The following is a 22,349-nucleotide window of genomic DNA, read 5'->3' as shown; positions in this document are numbered from 1 at the left end:
CAGGGGAGTAGAATTCATATTGGCCACACTGTAACATAATTATTCCTATGATTGATTATTTGTACCTCAGTAACTTGTGAAGCCCCCACCAAGACCAGAGCTCATTATGGCAGGTGCTGTGGAAAAGTAATGTCAGGCAGTCTCTGCCCCGGTACGTGTACAGTCAAAATAGCGGCACAGCCAGAAAGAGTCAAAATATATTTTCCTTTAATTGATGGGGTTCTCAGAGTGGAGACTAAAAGCTACAGCCAAAGGATGTTTTCCCCTCTACTCTGCCCTAGTGAGGCCCCATCTGGAGTACTGTGTCCAGTTCTGGGCTCCCCAGTTCAAGAAAGATGAGGAGCTACTGGAGAGAGTCCAGCGGAGGGGTACGAGGATGGTAAGGGGACTGGAGCATCTCTGCTACGAGGAGAGGCTGAGGGAGCTGGGCTTGTTCAGCCTGGAGAAGAGAAAGCTGAGAGGGGACCTTAGAAATGCCTCTAAATATCTGCAGTGTGGGTGTCAGGAGGATGGGGCCAGACTCTTTCCAGTGGTGCCCAGCGACAGGACAAGGGGCAACGGGCACAAACTGAAGCACAGGAAGTTCCAGCTGAACATGAGGAAGAACTTCTTCCCTCTGAGGGTGACGGAGCCCTGGCCCAGGCTGCCCAGGGAGGCCGTGGAGTCTCCTTCTCTGGAGATATTCAAGACCCGCCTGGCCGTGGTGCTGTGCCCCCTGCTCTGGGTGACCCTGCTTGGGCAGGGGGTTGAGCTGGGTGACCCACAAAGGTCCCCTCCAACTCCTGACATTCTGTGCTTCTGTGATTCTGTGATGTAGGGGATGCAGGGGTTATCCTGTATGGGTTACATATGTGCTATGGTGCATCCTGGGACAAACAGCTTCAGTAGGAGAGATGTGGATGGGTTTGTCCCACCCCTCCAACCTGCTCCTTGCAATGCTTCCCAGCGCAACAGGAGGTGTAGGTCTGAGCCCTTCACGCGTTTCCCATTTTGGAGGTTGTCTTACTCACTGAGTTTGCAGAACATGTGTCCTTAGTGAGTCCTGTTGCAGATGTGCTGTCTTCAGGGAAAGCTTGTAGGAACCTCCCCCCCGCCTTGATGTGTCAATTCTGGGCAGCAGAGCGCATAAAGCTGTCTTTGAGGGGCAGATGGTACGGACCCAGAGACACAAATCAACAGCATTGCATTTTGGATAGCTCTCCATGGCACTCCTCTCTGCTCACCAGCTCAGGTTTTCATCTCAGAAAGGCCTGAACATCTCATGTAACCACCCAGGAGACCAGATCCTGTTCCAGGTTTGGAGTGAATGAAAATATGCATCAGCTAGTCAGTCTTTGGGCTTGTAAATCCACTGCTGAATTCTTGCCTGCTTTATCCAAAGACAGCCTGTGCCAAAGAAATTAGCTCCCTGCCTTCTCTTGCTCCTCACCTTAGTTCATTCCAGTCAAAAGCCAGAGGAAAACCTGTCCTTTTAGCAGCTTTATACCTGGGGCAAGCTTGAGAGGAGCTACCTCTGGCAGGATTTCCATGTTAGGCTCTTTCTGGAGGTGCCCCAAAATGTGCCCACATCACACTCAGAACTTCCAGTTGCCGTGGTAACCGATCGCCTGTCCTTAGCGTGTTGTGCCACTGAATTGTTCTAGTGTCACTGTCAAGGAAACCAGCGCTTGCATCTACTTTCCTAGGCGTGAGGTGACACAAAAGCAAAGGAGAGGGGAAAATGAATCCTTACTTTCATCCTACGCGTTTTTAACCTCTGTGTAATTCAGACTTCAGTGAGATAACTCCTGATTTGCTCCAACGTGCAAGGCAAAACATTTCATATGCTGAATCATTCGGATGCTCATAAAACATTGGCTTGGTTCCCTTCTGTCCTTTCCTCTCCCTCCCCTCCTACTCCACACTGTAGCTATTGCTTTGAGCTGGAAAGTCTTCGGAGAAAGCACCACTCTGTCCTTAATATATCCAGTCTCAAGTCTGAACCTCAGTGAGATTTTTAAAGTCCTGTCCTGATGGAAATGAAGTGTCGGTTTAGAAATCAGCATAGATGGATCCACTGATGCTAAGATAGGCCCACACCAAAAGATTATGCCTCCACAGAATTAATTACAGAGTCACTGTAGGGTGGAGTTTTGGCCTTGACCCCTGGCAGTTGCTCCTGAAAGTACCAAGATATATGGGGGATGTAATCAGTGAAGGTGAAATGCTAGTGCTCCAGCCTCATACATGAGTTTTTTAAGCTGGATTTGGTCTTGTAAATGACCTTTGCCCACATGGAAGATGGGAGTGGCTGCCTCAATATCTTTGATGCTATACTTTTGATCTGGCACTGTTTGAAATTTACTCTCCCACAGAGTTTCCTCTTTCTTCTGAGAACATAGGCACGGTCTAAATAAAGAGAACATCAATTCAGAGTTTGATAGGCTTCATCACTTCTCAGATTTGAAGATGAAAGCTGATGCAGGACCAGCATCTGAGGTCTTTGGTGAGAAGAACATGGTTCAAGATCCAAAAAAGGTTACAGCACCCAACTCATGAAGTCCACTGTTGCAATACCCTGTGAAAGTCAGTCCAGGACACAGACAGGAATTTCACTGCTGCCCTATCCTTATCACAGCTAAAGCAAGTCCCAAGCCTCTTGGAAATCCTTGGAAGCCTTCCCTCATCACCTGAGGAAGAACAGCATCCAACTGTGATGTGTTGTGGGTTTGCGTGGCAAGGTTTTGGTATCAGGGGGCTTACAGGTGGGTGGCTTCTGTGAGAAGCTGCTGGAAGCTTCCCGGATGCCCAATAAAGCCAGTGCCAGCCGGCTCCAAGATGGACCTGCTGCTGGCCAAGGCAATCAGTGACAGTGGTAGTGCCTATGTGATAACACATGTAAGAATGGGAAAAACCTGCTGTGGGACAGCAGTTGAGAGATAGGAGTGAGACGATGTGAGAGAAATAGCTCTGCAGACACCAAGGTCAGTGCAGAAAGAGGGGCAGGAAGTGCTTCAGATGCCAGAGCAGAGATTCCCCTGCAGCCCATGGAGCAGACCATGGTGAGGCAGGCTGTCCCTGCAGTCCATGGAAGTCCATGGTGTAGCAGATCTCCACCTGCAGCCTGTGGAAGGGACCCCACGCCGGAGCAGGGGGATGCCTGAAGGAAGCTGCAACCCTATGGAGAGCCTGCACTGGAGCAGGCTCCTGCCAGGAGCTGCAGACCCTGGAGCAGCCTGCTCCTGAAGGACTGCACCCCGTGGGAAGGACCCACGCTGGGGCAGTTTGTGAAGAGCTGCAGCCTGTGGGAAGGACCCACGTTCGAGAAGTTCATGGAGGACTGTCTGCCCTGGGAGTGACCCCACGCTGGAGCAGGGCAGAGTGTGAGGAGTCCTCCCCCCGAGGAGGAAGCAGTGGCAGAGACAGCGTGTGATGAACTGACTGCAACCCCCATTCCCCATCCCCCTGCACCAGCTGGGGGAGGAGGCAGAGAAACGGGAATGAAGTTGAGGAGGGAGGTGTGGGGGGAAGAAGTTTTTAAGATTTAGTTTTATTTCTCACTATCCTACTCTTATTTGATTGGTGATAAATTAAACTTCTTATTTTTCTCCCCAAGTTCAGTCTGGTTTGCCCGTGACGGTAATTGGTGAGTGATCTCTCCCCGTCCTTAACTCGGCCCATGAACCTTTCATCATATTTTCTCTCTGCTGTCTGGTGGAGGAGGGGGAGTGATGGAGCGGCTTTGGTGGGCACGTGGCGTCCAGCCAGGCTAAGCCAAAACAGAACCCAATGGATTCGGCAGGGGGCTGGACTAGATGACCCACAGAGGTCCCTTCCAACCCCAAACATTCCGTGATTCTGTGATTCTGTGGATTGTGTGATGTCACATCCCGGTTGCCCCAGCAGAGAGACGTGTGAGAACATGGAATGGGGAAGGCGTCCTGAGGTGTCTGCGGAAGTGTCACTGCCCTGAATGTTTTCAAGGAGTGCCTGTCCAATGCTGGGATCGAAATGCTGCTCCTTACCCTCTTCTGTTTAACTTTTCTGATCAACAGCATCAATGCGGATTTTTTTTCTGAACTTTTTAAGTTCAGAAATGATCAGCAGAGCAGCAATGCTGTAGAATACACACATATCGGTAAATGAAATAAGCCTGGGCTTATTCCTTGTACTTGATGGCATACACGTATGGCTTGTATGACAGCCTGACGCTGAACTCTTCCACCCGTACTCCCTAGACAAGGATTTTATCCAAGCTGCCTGCGGGAAACACTCTGCAGCCCTGTTAGCTCCAAAGTGCCTGGGCATTGCTTGGCAGAGTGCAGGTTTGGGGAGACTACAGCGATGCCAGGGGCTTTGGTAGGGACCAAGCAGCGTGGATAACTACAGTCCAGTGCTTTAGCTGATGTCCTGCCCCTTTATAGTCCAGTAGCATAGTCAGCAGCACCGCTATACGTGAGCAACGTGTCTCGTTTTGTACCCAGAGTGTGGCCTCCGACCATCTTACGAGTCCTTTCTGCAGACCGGCAAGAGGATCACAGCGGGGAGATACGCCAAGGCCGGGGAGTTCCCGTGGCATGTGAGCATCCAGACCAACGGGAAACACATCTGTGGGGGCACCATGATCAGCGCGTTTTGGATTTTAACTGCGGCCCATTGCTTTGCAGAAAAGGTGTGAGTATTCGGGGGGAGGGAGGACAGCCAAGGATTCGTAACATCGCTCCTTGTGGCAGTAGAATAGGTATGTTCTTGGGGTCAAGTGCAACACAAACATCACTGAGCCAGAAGGAGAGCCCTGAAAACAGTTGTTGTCTCCTTTGGGGAAAGCAGGCCCATTTTTGGTCAGAGAGAGTGTTTCAACAAAAACGTGCAGAGATCTGTGTAACCAGGAGGTGGAGAAGGGAAGATATTTTGAAGGATGGTCTGAGCAGACTTGTATAAATGCCCATGATGCTGTTCTAATGCCCCCAAACATTTTCTATGTGTCTACATATGTTGCAGTACCTCGTAAAGAGATGTATTCTATTCCAATTTATTCTAACCCCCAAATTACCTTTGCTTTCATATAGCAAACACCTTTACCTCGTGAAGAGTCTGATTTTAAAACAGCAGTTTCTAGATAAATCAACTGCATGCAATGCCCAGGGCAGAGTCCAGCCCTCTGTGAGCCGCCTGCAACATTCAGCTGGTCCAAGAGCCGAGACTGCTCGGTGACAAATGACCTGTGGCATCACGACCTGGAGCATCTGGCTGGGGGCAACCAGCCCAGGGCGCAGCGATCCCGAAGATCCAGCCCACTCCATCTGTTTGTTAGCGGCTGGGCTATTTATAACTTGGTTGCATTTGTGTTCTACCTCTGCACCTCTCTCCCCTGACAATTTGCTTTGCCTAGGAGCGACGGTAGATTTCTGTGATATTTATAGCCAATCTCCTCTGCAGTTTGCTGAGCACCACCCTACCCTGCTCAGGGGGAGGAGGCACCAACATTTACAGCACAAAGTCTTCACGTTTGCTTGTGTCTACACTGCTTCTGTTTTATTTTTTAGGCCACCAGATCTCACTGTTGTAGTGGGGGGAACTGACCTCAGCCTCCCACTGGAAGAGCACAAGCCAGACAGCTTGATCCTCCACCAAGGCTTTGACAGAATGAGCATGCAAAATGATATCGCTCTGATCCTGCTCAGCTCTCCCATCGAGTTCAGCAATGAGAAAATCCCTATCTGCTTGCCCTTCATGTATGACATCAACATCTGGCAGCACTGCTGGGTTGCTGGGTGGGGAACCAGAAGTGCAGGTGAGATGCTGTCGGGAGGTGGATTTGCTCATGGAGGCTGGTTTTTATCCATTTAAAGTAGGTGTTCTCTCCCAGGAGGGGTTACTACCTGCCTGGTAAACACCTCCACATCCTCTCAGCCTCTGCATATCCACCAGTTCTCTGTTCAGTGCAAGAACCAGTCATCTACTGACCCCAGAGCAAAGTCCCTGGTACTCTGAGCATGTATCTTCAAGCTGAAACCTTAGAGCCACCTTTTCTCTGCAGGAACTCAGCATCTTGCTTGCCTTTTTTGGAACACAAAGTAAGACAAGCTCCACCCTGGTGGACAAGTTAGGCTGGGTATAAAGTGGCCTGGAATAAGGGAAATGAAGGTCTAGGGTTGTCTTTGGCTTAATGTCTTCATGAACTAGACTGATTCCTTGGCACTGGTCACCCCTCTTCTTCACTCATTTAGAACAGCAGATTGCTATTGCTAATTGCTCTCGTTTAAGCCCTGATGAAAGTAGCTACAGCACTGATCGTGACCCAGAATGTTTAGCCTGAACAAATGCCACTAAATGGCTAATGAGCGATTTCATTACTGGAAAGAGGTAATTGGGATGGAGTGGGCAGGGTGGTGCCTTGGGGCTTGAGCACTCCTTTCCAGGGTGTAGTAAGGGAAGGTCCCATTTAATCCTTGCTACTCTGCTCCGTAGGATTACTGTCTCCTCTCTGAACCTCCACATTTTCCTTCTGAGGCTTCATTTGCCTCACATAACAGTAATATGCAACACAACACTGTGCTATAGTTGTGAAACTCTCCCATTTCACCAAGGTAACGTGCTCTTAGAAACAGAAAACAGGGGCCTGCTGCAGAGTTGCTCTGCAGCTTGGCAGGATTTCTATTTAGCTGGTCTCTCTGCAAAATGCACGGCGTGGCTCTGGGAATCGGTCTCCGGCTGCTGTGTGGTCTCAGTTGACATCGCTTCTCCTCTCCAAATTTCACCCTGTGGGAGGTCAATGCGCTCAGCCCTGGCACACACCCCTTCTGTCTGGGAGAGGCTGCAAGAGAAAATCAACAGAAGTTTGAGTTTGGTGAGAAATGTGCTATGGTATGGTATCGTACGGGCCATGCCAAAAAGTATGAGGCATTGTTCCTCAGTGGGGGAAATGGGTCATTTCTTGTCTCTACTGGCCTTTTTTTAGGTGGACATCTCTCAGTTGGCACCTCGGTGACACTAGCCTAACTCCAACTGAAGTCAATTAGACATCTACAAGTGGAGCCACCTCCTTGGAGATGCCTGCATCAAAGAATTTTAATCTGTGTGCACTTCCATGAAGCAGCCCCATCTTAGCTGCAAAAGGGACCTGACAATTTTCGATCTTTGAGATTTTACCTTTGAGTCCACCTTCCTGAAGGTGCTGGGCCAATTTAGCTCCGTGAAATATGGGAGTAGGAGTGATTCTCTGGATATCTGTAGGTCTGTGCCGAGCAGCAACATCACTGAAGGGGCCTACAAGAGAGCTGGAGAGGGGCTTTTCACGAGGGCATGTAGAGTTATTGACAAGGGGTGATGGCTTTAAACTGAGAGTGAGGAGATTTAGATTAGATATAAGGAAGAAATTCTTCACCATGAGGGTGGTGAAACACTGGCCCAGGCTGCCCAGAGAAGCTGTGGCTGCCCCCTCCCTGGCAGTGTTCAAGGCCAGGTTGAACGGAGCTCTGAGCAACCTGGTCTGGTGGAAGATGTCCCTGCTGATGGCAGGGGGGCTGGAACCAGATGATCTTTAAGGTCCCTTTCAACCCAAACCATTCTATGACTCTACGATCCCTCCAAAGTCAGTTTTATCCTGCACAATCAGATTCACTTTGAAGAGAAATGTGGCTGAAATTGTGGGTTCTCCAAGTAGCTCTGCAAATTCCCAATCTTTTTGTCTCTTGCTGGTGCCCACTGCGATTTCCCAAGGGAAGAATAAAGCAGTTAAGCAGTTACTTCCATTCTGTACTGCCATCCTGAGAGCTACTTTGTGAAAGATACAGCTGGTCCCCTGGATGAGGTACAGCCTCACAGCCCCCCAGGAGAGCATGGGCATAACAAGATCATCTGTTCTGGGGAAAGCCCAGTGGACTTTGCTCCACGGGACTTGCACAAGACCTCGTGAAGAGTCCCTCAAACTGAGTTCCCCAGAAACAGGAGTGAGAAACCCAAGGTGTGCAGTGCAGCTAATCTCAAGTCATCTCTAAGACCAGCAGGACAAGCAATCCCTTTGGGGCTCTTCCACCTGTACCACACCCCAGATTTCATCTACAAAAATAAGTGTTTTTTTTAAATCCTATTTATCAAGCCTCCACTCCCCAGGATTTCAACTTTGCTCATTAATACCTCCCCCCTTTCTACCTACCCACCCACCTCCTAGTCTGGCACAAAGTCAAAACCACAAACTGATCTTTGCTAACACTTGGACAGCCCCTGTAAGCCCCCATGACCCCAAGACCATACAGTGGTGCCTAGACCCTCTTGCCCCGAGAGGCTTTACAAATTCAGCCAGACGCAGTCCCAAGGGCTAGTCTCCAGCTGTGGTTTCACCCTTACAAGTCTGTACTGCTCTTCAAGTTTTGTTAATCGTTCTTTTCTCACTTGCTGGTTAACAGTTGCGGTGCCAGCATCCCACGTGCTGCAGAAAGCTCGGATGAAGCTCATCAGCAAGGAGCAGTGCTTGGAGCGGTTCCCGCAGCTGATGGAGAACGCGCTGTGTGCTAAGCTGGACAAAGGAGAAAGAGGTGCTTGCCAGGTAAAGCAAACAGGCTCCCGGAGGGCCACGCTGCCCATAGGGGCACAGAGACATTGGAGGAGAAGTGCCTTCACTTCAGGAATGAACATTGATCCTTCCCATGGCTTCCTGAGGTTGCTAAAGCTTCTCTGCAGGAGGCCAGGGCAGGATGCCCAGGGGCCAAGGAACTGCCTGCAAAGGCATATTGACCCGGGCAGTTGGGGTGCAGGACTCTTGGGGTTGGAAAGCAGTGGTGGTGCTGGAAACGAAATGCCTTGTCGAGCAGATGGGCTTCTCCTCACACTCTCCCCCCTGCCCTGATTGCCCCCCTGCAGCGAGACAGGCAGGAGCTCTGTAAGGGAAACAACGAGCTGAAAGGAGGGCCAGGGAAAAGCGTGGTTCCCAGCAAGTCCCCTTGGATGAGAGACAGATTTCAATGGCTCTGGGCACATGGTTTTGGACTGTTATCTCACAGCAATTTAAAAACCCAGCATCTGCTGTGGCCAAGCTGTACAGCGGTGGGAGACATGGAAGGAGAGGTCTCCTGTCCCTGCAGAGAGGGCTCAGAGCATCACGTGCTGTGTTGTCCTCCTGCCTGGTGTCCCTTCAGCCCTGGGCTGGGCAGTGCTACTCTATCAGCAGGTTAAATACTGCAAGGAGATGGTGAAGTGTTTTCCAGGAGGGCGAAAGCAAAAGAACTGGGTGGGAAATTAAGCTGGAGAGGGAATTTTTACACGGGCATGTGATGATAGGAAAAGGGGTATGGCTTCAAGCTTGAAAGAGGGTAGATTTACATTAGATATAAGGAAGACATTCTTTACTCTGAGGGTGGTGAGGCCCTGGCACGGGTTGCCAAGAAGAGCTGTGGCTGCCCCTTCCCTGGAAGTGTTCAAGGCCAGGTCGAATGGGGCTTTGAGCACGCTGGTCTGATTGAAGGTGTCCCTGCTCATGGCAGGTGAGTTGGAACGAGATGGTGCATAAGGTCCCTTCCAACCCAAACCATACTAAGATTTATGAATGGAGTCCAGGAGTTTTTAATTTGAATATTATAAACCTTTCTCAGGCGAGGTCTTGGCTCTGACAGAAATGACCTTTGATGACATGGTGGGTTTGTCTGTGGATGTCAGAATTAGTTGCATCTTATTACAATGAGTTAGTGATACAGGATGATGACTTCTGAAGATAAATAGTAGAGGTCAAGCAGTATGTGATATCAGGGACTGCTAAGGGGAGAGAGCTGACACAGACACCCAAATGTGGTAAAACCTCACTCAGAGCTTGTGCCCTCAGATCATGCTCTACCTGCAGGATTGCTTTCATGATGTCAAAGCCTGAAAACCAAAAAAACACCTTTTCTTCCGTAGAAAACCTCCAGAACCTTTCATAGCAAACCTCCTTTCACACCAACTTCCAACCCCTCCTCTGAGAGTCTGGTAAGGACTGGGCTCTCCTGCAGCCTCTGCTTCAGGACTGAGGTCTCCATCCTCCACTGGGCAAGAATTATTCACTGAGGGAAGTAAAACAACACCCAGGACAAAGAGAAATCCCCTGCCCTTTAGGGGAAGGCAGTGGGGACAGGGACAGTGCGCTGCAAAGCGCCAGCTGGACCTGTACCTGGGGAAAGTTTGCTTTGCAAAATCATTTTTTCAGTTAGCCAGAGAGCATCTGTCTCTGAAACCGTTCATCTAGTGACTTACACCTCCATTAAACTCAATCAAAAATTTTAAAAAGAAAACTGCCACGGGATAATATTAACATGATTAAAGGATGCACTTCCCAGCCCAGCCTTAAGTTCTGTGGCTGAATTATGCTGGTGAAACAGCAAGAACACTTCTACCCAGCAAAATGAATCTCCTGTATTCAGAAAGCTGATGAGGGTGCTATTTTGATCTACAATAATGTTAGAGTCATCTGAGAAATGAACTAGAAATGTGAGCTTTCCAAGCAGTGGGGGTACACAACAATAGCGTGTGTGATAATGTTCATAACCCAGCAACTGCACACTTGTAGTGGAAGCTTGACCGGGCAGAAATGTCTTGCCAACTGACATAACGAGAGCAAGACAAAACCATACCCATGTTAGTGGAGCTCTTTGGGAGAGAAACAGGTGATACGACTTTTCGTCAGAATTTGCTAAATTGCTGGAGTGGATGCATTTTGCTGGTGGATGATTTCCTGGGCAGCGCTGATTTAAGTTGGGTAGGGCACGTTCTGGCCTTGCTAGGCTGGTTCAGATATTTGGTGGCTTGCCCGTAGTACTGCCTGGTATTGAACTGAGAGACCAGGTCCAAACCTGATGCTTGCTCTGCAGCATGGACCACTGGACAGCTAATTCACCTGTCCTGGGCAGATAGTGAGGCACACTGTAGACAGTGCAATCTATCGAGCTATTCTTGTCTATAAAGATTGTGGGATTTGAGTCAAAAGAGAATGCGGCCAGATTTCAAAATACCTAAATCCTTTACAAAATCAAGGAGGTAGAGCAGCCCTGGACACGGTTTTTGTCTGTCCTGACCAGCTGTCTCCTGGATGATTTCCATACACAGATCAAGCTTTTGCATGGGTCAGGAGCCACCCACAGTAGAATCATAGAACCGTAGAATCATAGAATCACAGAATCATGGAATGGTTTGTGTTGGAAGGGAGCTTCAAAGTTCATCTAGTCCAACCCCCCTGCAATGAGCAGGGGTATCTTCAACCAGACCATGTTGCTCAGAGCCCTGTCCAGCCTCACCTTGACTATTTCCAGGGACTGGGTAGGATCACTTTGGATCCTGGCACCGCAGTTTAGAGGCCAGGAAGAAGCAGCAGCACAGGCAAGGCAGAGACCGCTGGTCAGGGAACAAGCCCTGGAGATGCTGAGCTTGCTGGTGTAGGTGTGGTCATAGCAATCCTGGAAGCCTGCACAGATGCATGATCTGTCTGGACATAAAGAAGATAAAGTCTTACGTTAACCTTTTCTGAGCTTTGCTGAGAATCAGGATACATTTGTTCATGTCCAAAGCCAGTCTAAGTTGGGCAAGTTTCACCTAGACCCAAGGTTATAAGTCCACATGACCCTAGTGTGGATCCAAAGGATTACCATCCCAGGTCTTTGCACTGTGTGCCATTTGTGTGCTAGATTTTCCCCATTGCAGCAAGCTGTTTTATATAAGTAGCTACAGCAGCCCAGAAGTCTTCACTAAGGCATCATGTAGAAGTTTTATTCTACTGACCACTGGCTTAACACCCCCGTGTGGCAACAGGACATGAACAGAAACACTCAGGCATTTCACCAGCTGCCATCCTACTAGTACTAGACAAGACTAATTTGTGGATCACTGACTGTATTCCTGTAATAATTCAAGGAAATTGAATAGCAGAGCTCCTGAGTATTTGTACTTAAAAAAAAAATTCATTCATTTAAAAAGAAAAATCTATTGTATACCAATTCCCTAGAGGTTCTGCAGACAAATATATAGATTGACTGTGAATTAACACTAACAGGATCTGTAACTGATTTATAGTTCTATTTAGTCATAAACATTAGCATTAATGGATGTTCATGGAGTACAAGTGCTAAAGAACAGACACTAGAGATGGCCTATGTGTTATTTTTTTCTGTGCTGCATTTCTTCCATGACCCCATGAACCACAATTGATGTCTAATTCCTTGCTTTCTTAAGCATCTTTTGTTAGGCTCTGATGCAATGGTAACTTGAACAATAATTAGAGTATGAGGGACTCACAGAGCAAATGCCTCTTCAGTGTCTTGCCTAACCAGACAAAATTCAGTAAATGGCCCAATTATATTTCAGAGAGTTTCTGCAAAGAAGGTCTGTGGGGGTAGCTCTGCGATAAGGTGATTAGGACGGAGCATGTTCAGCTGGAAGTCACAGTTCATGTACAGTTCAGGTCAGCAGCAGGCAAACGGGGGCCCAGTCCCTGGCCTGACTTTCAGGGGAAGGAATCGTTTTGAGGCCAATAACAAGAAGCGGGATGGTTCCAGCTCAGCTTCACTGTGCTGTGTGATGTCAAGTTCACATCTGAGTCGTGGGCTGAAGGTATCTACCCCCTTCCACCAACGGCAGCAGGTGGTGATCTTGGCCATCTCTGACAAATGTCTGAAATGATGCTGGGATGCATCTAGGGCTCTGGGTTTTAATTTCTTTAGTTCTATGAAAAAAGCAGGAAAGGACATCTTTGCTTCACCTATAGTATGCCCTGCTGGCATAAACTGGCAGCTGTTTGGAAAGTGCAAATGCCCTTTACAGCATCTGGGATGCTCAGGGCTTTCACCCCTCACAGCTATTGTGATAGCAGTAGTTTTCGTACAACCCTGGGTGGGACCCATCCAGCCAGATACAAATGCCTTTTCTGTAGCCATCTGCATCTGCCGAATCATCTTTCCATCAACAGGGAGGAAAAAAGCGCTTCTGACATGTCATTCATTGAGGTTGTTTTGATCATCTGTATTAAAATGAGATAAATCCCTGTATGAGTGCTTATTGCTCCCCATTACAGAATCACAGCATGGCAGGGGTTGGAAGGGACCTCTAGGGATCATCTAGTCCAACTCCCTGCTGAAGCAGGATCACCCAGAGCAGGCTGCACAGGACCTTGTCCAGGCGGGTCTTGAATATCTCCAGAGAAGGAGACTCCACAACCTCCCTGAACAGCCTGTTCCAGGGCTCCGTCACCCTCAGAGTGAAGAAGTTCTTCCTTCTGTTCAGCTGGAACTTCCCAGGCTTCAGTTTGTGCCCATTGCCCCTTGCCCCTTGTCCTGTCGCTGGGCACCACTGAAAAGAGTCTGGCCCCATCCTCCTGACACCCACCCTTCAGATATTTATAAGAATTTCTAAGGTCCCCTCTCAGCCTTCTCTTCTCCAGGCTGAACAAGCCCAGCTCCCTCAGCCTCTCCTCGTAGGAGAGATGCTCCAGTCCCCTTATCATCCTCATAGCCCTGAACTAACTAAACTAACTAAAAGCAGTCTAAGATGTCTAGCTCACAGGGAGACGCATGGCTCCAAGGCAGGACCGTTGACTACATCTATGTCTCCTCTGCCATTTTAGATATCCCAGGATATCTCCCTGGCATCTGTCTGCCCCCCATCTCAAAACATGCCCCAGTGCCATTAATGTGACTGCAATGGGAGCCTGAGACTCGCACGGGACACACCGAGGAGAGGTGATCGGTCTGGAGCTGAGCTGACCCCTCACACCCTCACTTCTTCCGTGCATGAGAGTGCTCAACCAGTGCAGAAGTGACTAAAGATCTTCATCCTTTTATAAGCTCTTGCAGCCTTTTGCTGGTGCTAATGTGGCTCCAAAAGTGCAAAGGAAGTCTAGTGAAACAGAACTTTTTAACGTAAAAGTCTGCAAATGGGAATGAAGTCTGTATACATAATCACAAATGCGAGGGAAAGGTCACAAACCAGGGGAGCGTGGTCAGTCCCTCCGGCTGTTCAAAATATCTGAAAGGAGGTGGGTGGATGACGGTCGGATTGCAGTCTGTAGGGATGGAGAGTAGCTGTGTGAGGTCTGAAGCTGTGGGCCCTTCTTCCTATCAGGCAGAGGTCTCCTAGGGGCCAGAAGTCAAAGCTAACCACGTTTATAGTTATTGCTAACTATACAAAATCTCTTTACTATTATACCATGCCTGCACAGGGATGTGATCCACTCTCTATCCTTGTGGTAGATTCTCCATCACTGATCTGTTGCTAAGACGACGAGGTGGGGTTTTTTCCCTAAGGAACAGATTGGTTTAAGTAGGAAGGTATGCTGGGAAGCCACAAAGCAGTAGAAATGCGTTTCTGCATTTGCAGTCTCTTAAATTTGCTTCTACAGGGTGCTTTGATGCGCAGCTCATAAGAATGAGAACACTTTTCCTGAGTCCCATGGTTTTATAGGGCTTTCATCATTTGATCACTTTATGATCACAGAATCACAGAATCACAGAATGGTAGGGGTTGGAAGGGACCTCTGTGGGTCATCTAGTCCAACCCTCCTGCTGAAGCAGGGTCACCTACAGCAGGCTGCACAGGACCTTGTCCAGGTGGGTCTTGAATATCTCCAGAGAAGGAGACTCCACAGCCTCTCTGGGCAGCCTGTTCCAGTGCTCCGTCACCCTCAGAGTGAAGAAGTTCTTCCTCATGTTCAGCTGGAACTTCCCAGACTTCAGTCTGTGCCCATTGCCCCTTGTCCTGTCACTGGGCACCACTGAAAAGAGTCTGGCCCCATCCTCCTGACCCCCACCCTTCAGATATTTGTAAGTATATGTTAGGTCCCCTCACAGCCTTCTCTTCTCCAGGCTGAACAAGCCCAGCTCCCTCAGCCTTTCCTCGTAGGAGAGATGTTCCAGTCCCCTCACCATCCTTGTAGCCCTGCACTGGACTCTCTCCAGTAGCTCTTCATCTTTCTTGAACTGGGGAGCCCAGAACTGGACAGAGTACTCCAGACGAGGCCTCACTAGGGCAGTATAGAGGGGAAGGAGAACCTCCCTCGACCTGCTGGCCACACTCCTCCTAATGCACCCCAGAATGCCATTGGCCTTCTTGGCAGCCAGGGCACACTGCTGGCTCATGGTTAACCTGTCATCCACCAGGACACCCAGGTCCCTCTCCGCAGAGCTGCTCTACAGCTATGGGCAGAGAAGTGAAACATTCAGATTGTGGTGGCTTAATTCTTTAATCTGTGAAAAAAATTCCTTCCTATTGCAAGGATCTGTGGTGGTGTTGTTGTGTTTTTCTTCTGCTTTCTTCCTCTGGGTTGTAGCTTTTGGCCCCTCAAACTGAAGCTGTTTGGCTTGCAGCAAGGGGGTCCAGCGTTACTTTGTGTGCCTGGTGAGTGAAGGTGTGGGGAGCAGAACATCTCTGGATCCAGCTGAACACAGAAACCTACCTTGTGCTTGCCCTTGGAGTGGGGGAATGGGTGTGATGACTCAGAAGAACCTCTTCTCATTCAATTACAGTGAGTCAACAGGGCTTTAAGGGAAAGCCATGACTCACAGACAGATCTAAATTCTTTGAAGGAGTCGACAAGCATGTGGCAGAGGGTGACACAGCTGATATAACATGCGGAGATTGCCAAAACACTTTTAATGAGATTTCTCACAAAAAGCTCATGGAGAAACTGAACTGTCATGAAGAAGGGCTTTGGTTTGAAATGGAGGCAACATAGAGGAAGGATTTGACCACAGAAAGGGCTTACAAGTGGATTTGTGTAGGCATCCGTGAAAGGAATTGAGCTATTCAAGAAGGGTGAATGCTGAGATGACCAAGATGGCCGATGCCACAACATTATCCAGAGTGGTCAAAATTAAAACTGACTGTTCAAGGGTGCAGCAGGATCTCATTATTTTGAGTGACTGAAGGTTAAAACAGCAGATGCATTTCACTGTTGATAAAGGCAAAGTAATTAATATAGGAAGCAGCAACTACAGCTGTATGCATGCAATAATAGGCTTTAAATTAGCTATTACCCTGGAAGAAGATCTTGGAGTAACTGTGGATACTCCTTCAAAAACATCAGCATGCGGCTCTCTGGAGGTCAGAAAGGCAATGAGACCATTATGAATGATTAGGAAAGGAATAGGTAGCAAAGCAGACGTGTGTTATGTCAGGACACTAATCTTGGGAGCCTATGTCTCGTGTGCTGTGTGCAATTCCCATCCAGCCCATCTGAGAAAGGAGGTAGTAGGTCTAAAAAAGTAGAGTAGAGTAGGAAGGATGAACAGGGATGTGGAATGGCTTCTGGCAGAAAGGGCAATTACAGAGCAGGACTCTGAGGCTTGTAAAAGTGATGTCTGGAGGGGATACGACACAGATTCCTGAAGTCATGAACAGCAAGGAGAGGACAGTCAAGAGGTGCCCTCTTTTCTTTACTGTTCAAAACACATGAAGGAGGGGGTGTCAGATGGCAGTATTGGGGAGCAGATTTAAAACAAAGAGAAGGAAGTGGTTTTTCATCCAACAGATAATTAAACTATGGAAATCACTGACCAGGATGTTGTGGGTATTTATCCTAAGCGATAAATGGATTCAAAAAGCAATTAGATAACTTCCTGGATGAAGATCTCTCTAAAGCTATTAACCACTGTGATGTAAATACAACTCTGTAAATACTTGCCCTGTTTCTTATTCTCTTTCCCTGAGCACTTGCTACAGATAACTGTCAGAGACAGGAGTCTGGGCCACATGGATCTTTGGCCAGATGCATTATAATTGCCTTCAAGTCCGTGCCACCATAGTTACTAATGGACCCTGCTGACATCTGTGTGGATGGACCAGAGCTGTCCTGTTCTCCCATTTTCCAGTGCGGGGATGCAGGGACAGAGTAGCTGAAGGCTCTCACCTCACATCTCAAAGGGATGCCATGAAAGGAGTCCAGGTGCCCTGTGTTCATTTTTGATACCTGCATTCTAAGAATGGCCATAGCCTCCATTCTTCCACCTTTCTCTGAAGACAGCTTGTTCACAATGAAATGACTGAAGGAATCATCTGTTTGCAAAAGCCTTCACTTGCTGCAGCCAGGGCAGCTCTAATGGCAAATGTTGTTATTCGCATGCTGATCCTTTCCAATTTACAAGGAGCTTAGCAACATGAAAATGAAACCAACAATGACTTGCAAGGATTGTGTAGCCCCCTAATGAGTATCGGATGGGTTGTTCTCCCTCCCCCAGAGCTTCTCCCACCTAAGAAGATTTATGTGGGTGGACGTGTTTGTTCCGATCAATTACCGTGTTGCGGACACAAATGCAAATATGGAGGGAAGATTACACTCTTGATCCAAAGCCCACTGAAGTCAGCAGAAAGGCTCCTGATGTTCACAGAAAGGCTTTGGTCGCAGTGAAAAAGATGAAATTTTTGATCAGCTTCAGTGAACAAAGCGCCTTGTTAGGTAGTGACAGTTTTTATACAGGCCAGAACTATTTATCAGCGAATAGATCATTGCTCTCACCTCTCCTAATGGGAGGATTAACGTGCAGTTGTGGAAGGCGTGAGTGCAGCACCAGACCTGATTTGATGTGGTTGCTTTTCACTCACCTTCTAGTTGACAAACAGCATGCAACACAGGCAAAGATGCTTTTTTTAGTTTTTTTGCTGTCCAGAAACCTGGCACTCAGACTGAAGAGCCGGAACAGGTATCTGCTGCGTGTTGCTGACCAGAAATATTTCACTACCAGGACACAGGAGGCTGAAAGCAGCATTTAATAAGTTCTTCAATCTTCAGAGTTGTTAAACCTGAGCATTCATTAAATTAGTGCTACTGGAAACATCACAGAGCTGAGATAATTGTACCAGTGCTCAAAAATTGCTCCTCCCACACCCTCTCCTACACAAGAATGGAAAACCTTGGCCCAATGTTTTTGAGAGCTTAAGGTGGATACGGGGAGATTTAGAAGCATCCAAGAACTGAGTTTATTTTCTCTATCTTTAGCCCTAGAAAATCAAGGCTACTGATTCATCTTGGCTACTGCTATAATTATATGAATGAGATTATCACATGGAGAGGATGATTTAGCCCACTTTGTGATAAGATCATTGAGTTAAATAGCTGAAGTTAAGAGAAATGGCATGTTAAAAGTTGCATCCGTGAAGCAGATGAAGCAGACCAGCTCAGCCCATGTGGAAAGGGATCTGAAGCAGGATTTGGGTCTCAGAGCTTGTGGATTAGAGGAATGGATTTGCAGCTGCTGCCTGGGTTTTCACAGCATTGCCTAGCTCCCTCTCTGCCCAGGTTTTAAATCGCTTTCCACAGCTGACAGTCCCCCAAGCCCTGCAGACAGCTCTGCCTTTCCTCGCTGACCAGGCAGAGAGCAAAATCAATGGTTAAAGAGGCAAACAGGGAAAAGCAGATCTGATTTGAAAGGAAAAGTGCATGATGCATAGTTTAAATAGGGACTCCTGGCTCTGCCGTTGCCTTGTGCAAATCGTGTCAGTTTTCTGCTGTGGTTTTCTCAGCTATGAAATACGATAAGACTTTTCCCCCCAAGGACAGTCACAAGGTATCAGGAATTAACTGGTATTTAAGCACCCTGGGAGAAAGATCCTTTGCAAGTGTGAACAGCCTCCAAGTTGGGCATTCTGAAACCGGTCTGCCCTGATGACGTGCAGGGCCTCTGCCAGTGCTAAAAATTCCCCGGACCGGGAAAAGCCATCGCGACGCATCCTGACATATCCCTGATAAGGTGTCGTCAGCCGTTGCTGCGTCACTGGCTTGCGAGCAGCTCCCACTCTCTCGACTTCGTTTATTATCTTTGTGTAGGAGGCTCGAAGTGCCTTCTTTTCGCTACTGGGATAATACGTTTGGCCTGTTCCTGCCCTGGGGGAATTAGCAGTAAAATTCCCAGTAATTTAATTGTGCGTACAGCCTAGGAGATGTTCATTCATTCAAACAGGATGCCATGGCCAAGGACACTGATAACGCATGGATCCAAGGTCACTGCAAGGTCACTTGTTGGATTCACGCAAATCCTTGGCTGAAACAGGGTCGGGAAACGTCTTTAGATCCTGAGCCTGCAGAGGGTCCAGCAGCACTGGCTGAGATGCAGACGTGTAGCTACAGTAACACCATTTCAGTGCAAACAGTATTGAATTTACAGGTGGACTCGATGATCTTAAAGGTCTTTTCCCACCAAAATGATTCCGTGATTCTGTGAATGCTGAAGCAACTTTTGCTCTGCATTTATCTTCATTTTTTCCCTCCTGTATGCATGATGAACCAAAAGGAAAAACAGAAAAAAATAAGAGAGATAAACATATTGTGGACCTGGACCCTCCACCTAATGAAGTGAGTAGGAATTCTGTCATAAACTTTATTGGGTGCTGATGAGTTGCGCAGAGGACTACAGCCACTTCCTTACTCATTAATTAATGTGTGTTAGCTCAGGGTATCTGCTGGCAGAGGGGGGTTCATACATTAATGACAAAGACATTTCTCAAAGTAGTGTACAAAGAGGGAAGGACAACATTTTCCAGGAAAGCCGGCTGTCTCAGGAAATGAGTTTGTACTGAATTTCTGATTTGCCACATAAAATACTGGAGATAGGGTAGAAAAAATATTCAGACACACTGTGGAAGGAAACCGCTGTATTTAGAGCAGGGGCTGCAGAGCACTGAAGAGGTACATAACCATCAGAAAAGTGCGGTACCTGTCTGGGTGGTTTTGTGCTGGTTTCTATTCTCCCTCGGGTGGTGTTCAGAGATTGCAAACAGAGGTCATACGGGTGGCTGGACGTGCTCTTGATGTTCAAGCTAAAGCAGCGAACAGAAGGACATTCCTCTTTGCGGGGTGCCGGCAATGTGCCTTTGAAGGCTTGCACGCGCTGGGTGAGTGAAGGTTGTCCTTGCAGCAGCAGGCAAGCTTTCAGTGAAATTAGTGAGGCTGTAAGAAGGATTTGTCAGGATTAGCGTTCATCTCTTGTCCAGTTTCTGGATGCTAGCCCCCAAAATTAACAGTGGCAGGAACCCAGCACCTCCACGGACCAGTTTTGCAGAGAAGTCAAGGACTGAATGAGCAGTCACAGCAAATGTCCCTTTCTACTCCTGGATGTTGTCGGTTGGTGACAGAATTCAGGTATCCTTCTGGGGCTGTGGGAGCATGTGGAAGAGGCTGAGAAGGACAGGGCACTGCCCTGAGCCAGAGCTTGTGACTGATCTCCTGCTCTTACCTTCTGTATCTATTTATTCTGCAGGGATTGCAGGGCTGAGCCGTGAAATTTTGAGTCCAAAATTTGCTTATTCACCTAAATCCTCATGAACTCAGGATAGAGTTTGATTTTCCCAGCCAGCCTGTGTGATGAAGCTGCTACGAGAGACCTGAGGTTTGATCCTGCTGTAACATTCTCCTTATGCCGTAGGTGGACAGCGGGGGACCTCTGGTTTGCAGCTACTGGAACACCATGAAGTGGTTTCAGGTCGGCATCGTCAGCTGGGGAGAAGATTGTGCAGAAAAGCCAAACCATGAGGTCCTGATGTCAGTTTACAACTACCGCAGCTGGATCGAGACTGAGACAGCCTTAAGGGGGAAACCTTTCTTCATTGAAGGCACGGATTATGGTGCAAAGGGCTCGGTGATTCCTTCTAGGGCTGAGACACAGCTGGTGTTTCTGGAGTGTTCTCTCATTTTATTTATCACTGTATTAGCTTTTGGATTATTCTAGAGAAGATTTTTCAGAAAATAATAAAAGTCAGAACTACCATGCCGTTCATCTTTTGCTGCTCATCCATATAGTCATGTCTCAGGTCAACCTGCTCCATGTCACTGATGTGGACACAGACACCCAAATGGGGCGCCACAGTGAGAGAGGGGAGCAGTGAAAAGGCTGGAGAGATGAAATGAGAGCGCCAGGACACAGACAAGAGAAGCCATAATCCTCTGAAAAACACAGATTTTCCACACTGATGGGTCACATCAGGCTCAGTTATTTGCTAAAGCTCACATGCTAAGTCAAGATGTGGCATCTGGAGGAGCTGCTCCCCTTGGAAAGCTGAAACCCTAGGAAAGGTCTTAGCTTGTTCAGTTGCATATTATCTTAGTTGTTGGTAGAATAGCTCTGGGTTAATGTATCTTACAGCTAATTATTAGCTGAACTAATACATCTTCTGTCTTGCAGCTGACCCATGCTAAGGGCATCTTCAGAGACCTCTGCAGCTGCTCAGGTGATACGTCAAGCTGCTGGGACATGACTACATGTCAAATTCAGTGTCTCCTTAAGCTAGAAAAAGGACAAAGAAATCTTCTGGGCAGTGTTGGGAAATGTAGCATGGTATAACAAATCAGTCTTATTTACTGGGACTGCGAATGCTGGGTTTTGGTTGTTAAAGGCAATCGAGAAAAATCTGTCTGGCTGAAGAGAACTGTTTCTGAGCTATCCGTAAAATGCTGTCTACAGAAGTCCCTTGGCTTTGTAATTAGCCTAAATGAATCCCTCGCAAGTAAATGGCAAATCAAAAGCAAATAGCTTTTTTTTTTGCTTTCTTTTTTTTTTTTTTCTCTGTTACAGGCCTTTTGCATGTGTTGCTGAGAGGTTCACATCCCAGCCTGAGCTGGGACTGAGCTGATCCTTCATGCAACGCACGGTCCTCCATTGCTTCTCCAGCAATGAAGTGCATTGCAAAATGCGTTCCAGTCTTCAAAAGAGGTTGTTTTTCTTGGAAAGGATGGGGAAGGGGGCAAGCACTGAGGTCTCCTTCAAGTCCCACCTTTGCAACAGCATAAAAGCACCTGTAATTTGCAGCAATGATAAAACTCAGTGAATGTGCAATGGGACAGAACCTCACAAATTGGTTTTAATTACCTTGATATTTTCTGGCTAGCTGGTGGAGAAGCCTTGTAAATGAGAATTAATTCATCTACCTTAAGCTAATGCAAACCCATCTTGGCATAAAAGTCAGACTTTATTTTCTGTGTTATCTGAGCAGAAAATAATGCTTAATTATTATTAGTTTGGAGTAATGCTTATGAAAATTGCTCCACATTAATTTCACATGGCTGACTGGCTAATGGATGCATAAGGGTCTTGTAACCCTTTGCAAAAAGACTAATAAAAGCTAAAAACAAGGGGAATATATTATTTTACCAGCTATTAGTAGTAGACAGTGTCTTCTGGCATTAATACCTATATTTATTTTCCTCTCTGTTAATAATATAACAACAGATTCTAGAAACTGTGGCAGGGGCTGGACATTGGGAAATATTTCTTAATGTTGCAATCTATTTGGCTATGGAGTTGTTTCTTCCAAAGGAAATGAGAGATGCCCTCCTGTTTGAATTATTTTAACACAGGGATTGTATAAAGCACTCTTGTCCACAGCACGTGGCCTGGAAAAAGCCTGCCTGTAGAGGGATCTGCAAAAGGACC

The 22,349-nt window shown here is 47.6% G+C and overlaps 1 protein-coding gene across 1 annotated transcript; it reads left to right on the top strand.

Annotated features, from left to right (window-relative positions):
* Positions 1-3,990: 3,990 nt before the first annotated feature.
* LOC104336480 (serine protease 55) lies at positions 3,991-21,467 on the top strand. Its single transcript, XM_075415037.1, has 5 exons — positions 3,991-4,042; positions 4,461-4,653; positions 5,526-5,773; positions 8,388-8,527; positions 20,346-21,467. The coding sequence occupies exons 1-5, from the start codon at positions 3,991-3,993 to the stop codon at positions 20,646-20,648; spliced, it is 936 nt and encodes a 311-aa protein (XP_075271152.1). The 3' UTR covers positions 20,649-21,467.
* Positions 21,468-22,349: the final 882 nt, after the last annotated feature.

The sequence above is a fragment of the Opisthocomus hoazin genome, chromosome 2 (assembly GCF_030867145.1).
Source record: "Opisthocomus hoazin isolate bOpiHoa1 chromosome 2, bOpiHoa1.hap1, whole genome shotgun sequence".
NCBI lineage: Eukaryota > Metazoa > Chordata > Aves > Opisthocomiformes > Opisthocomidae > Opisthocomus > Opisthocomus hoazin.
The sequence above is the reverse complement of the archived record's forward strand: the minus strand, read 5'-3'. Positions and strand labels throughout refer to the sequence as shown.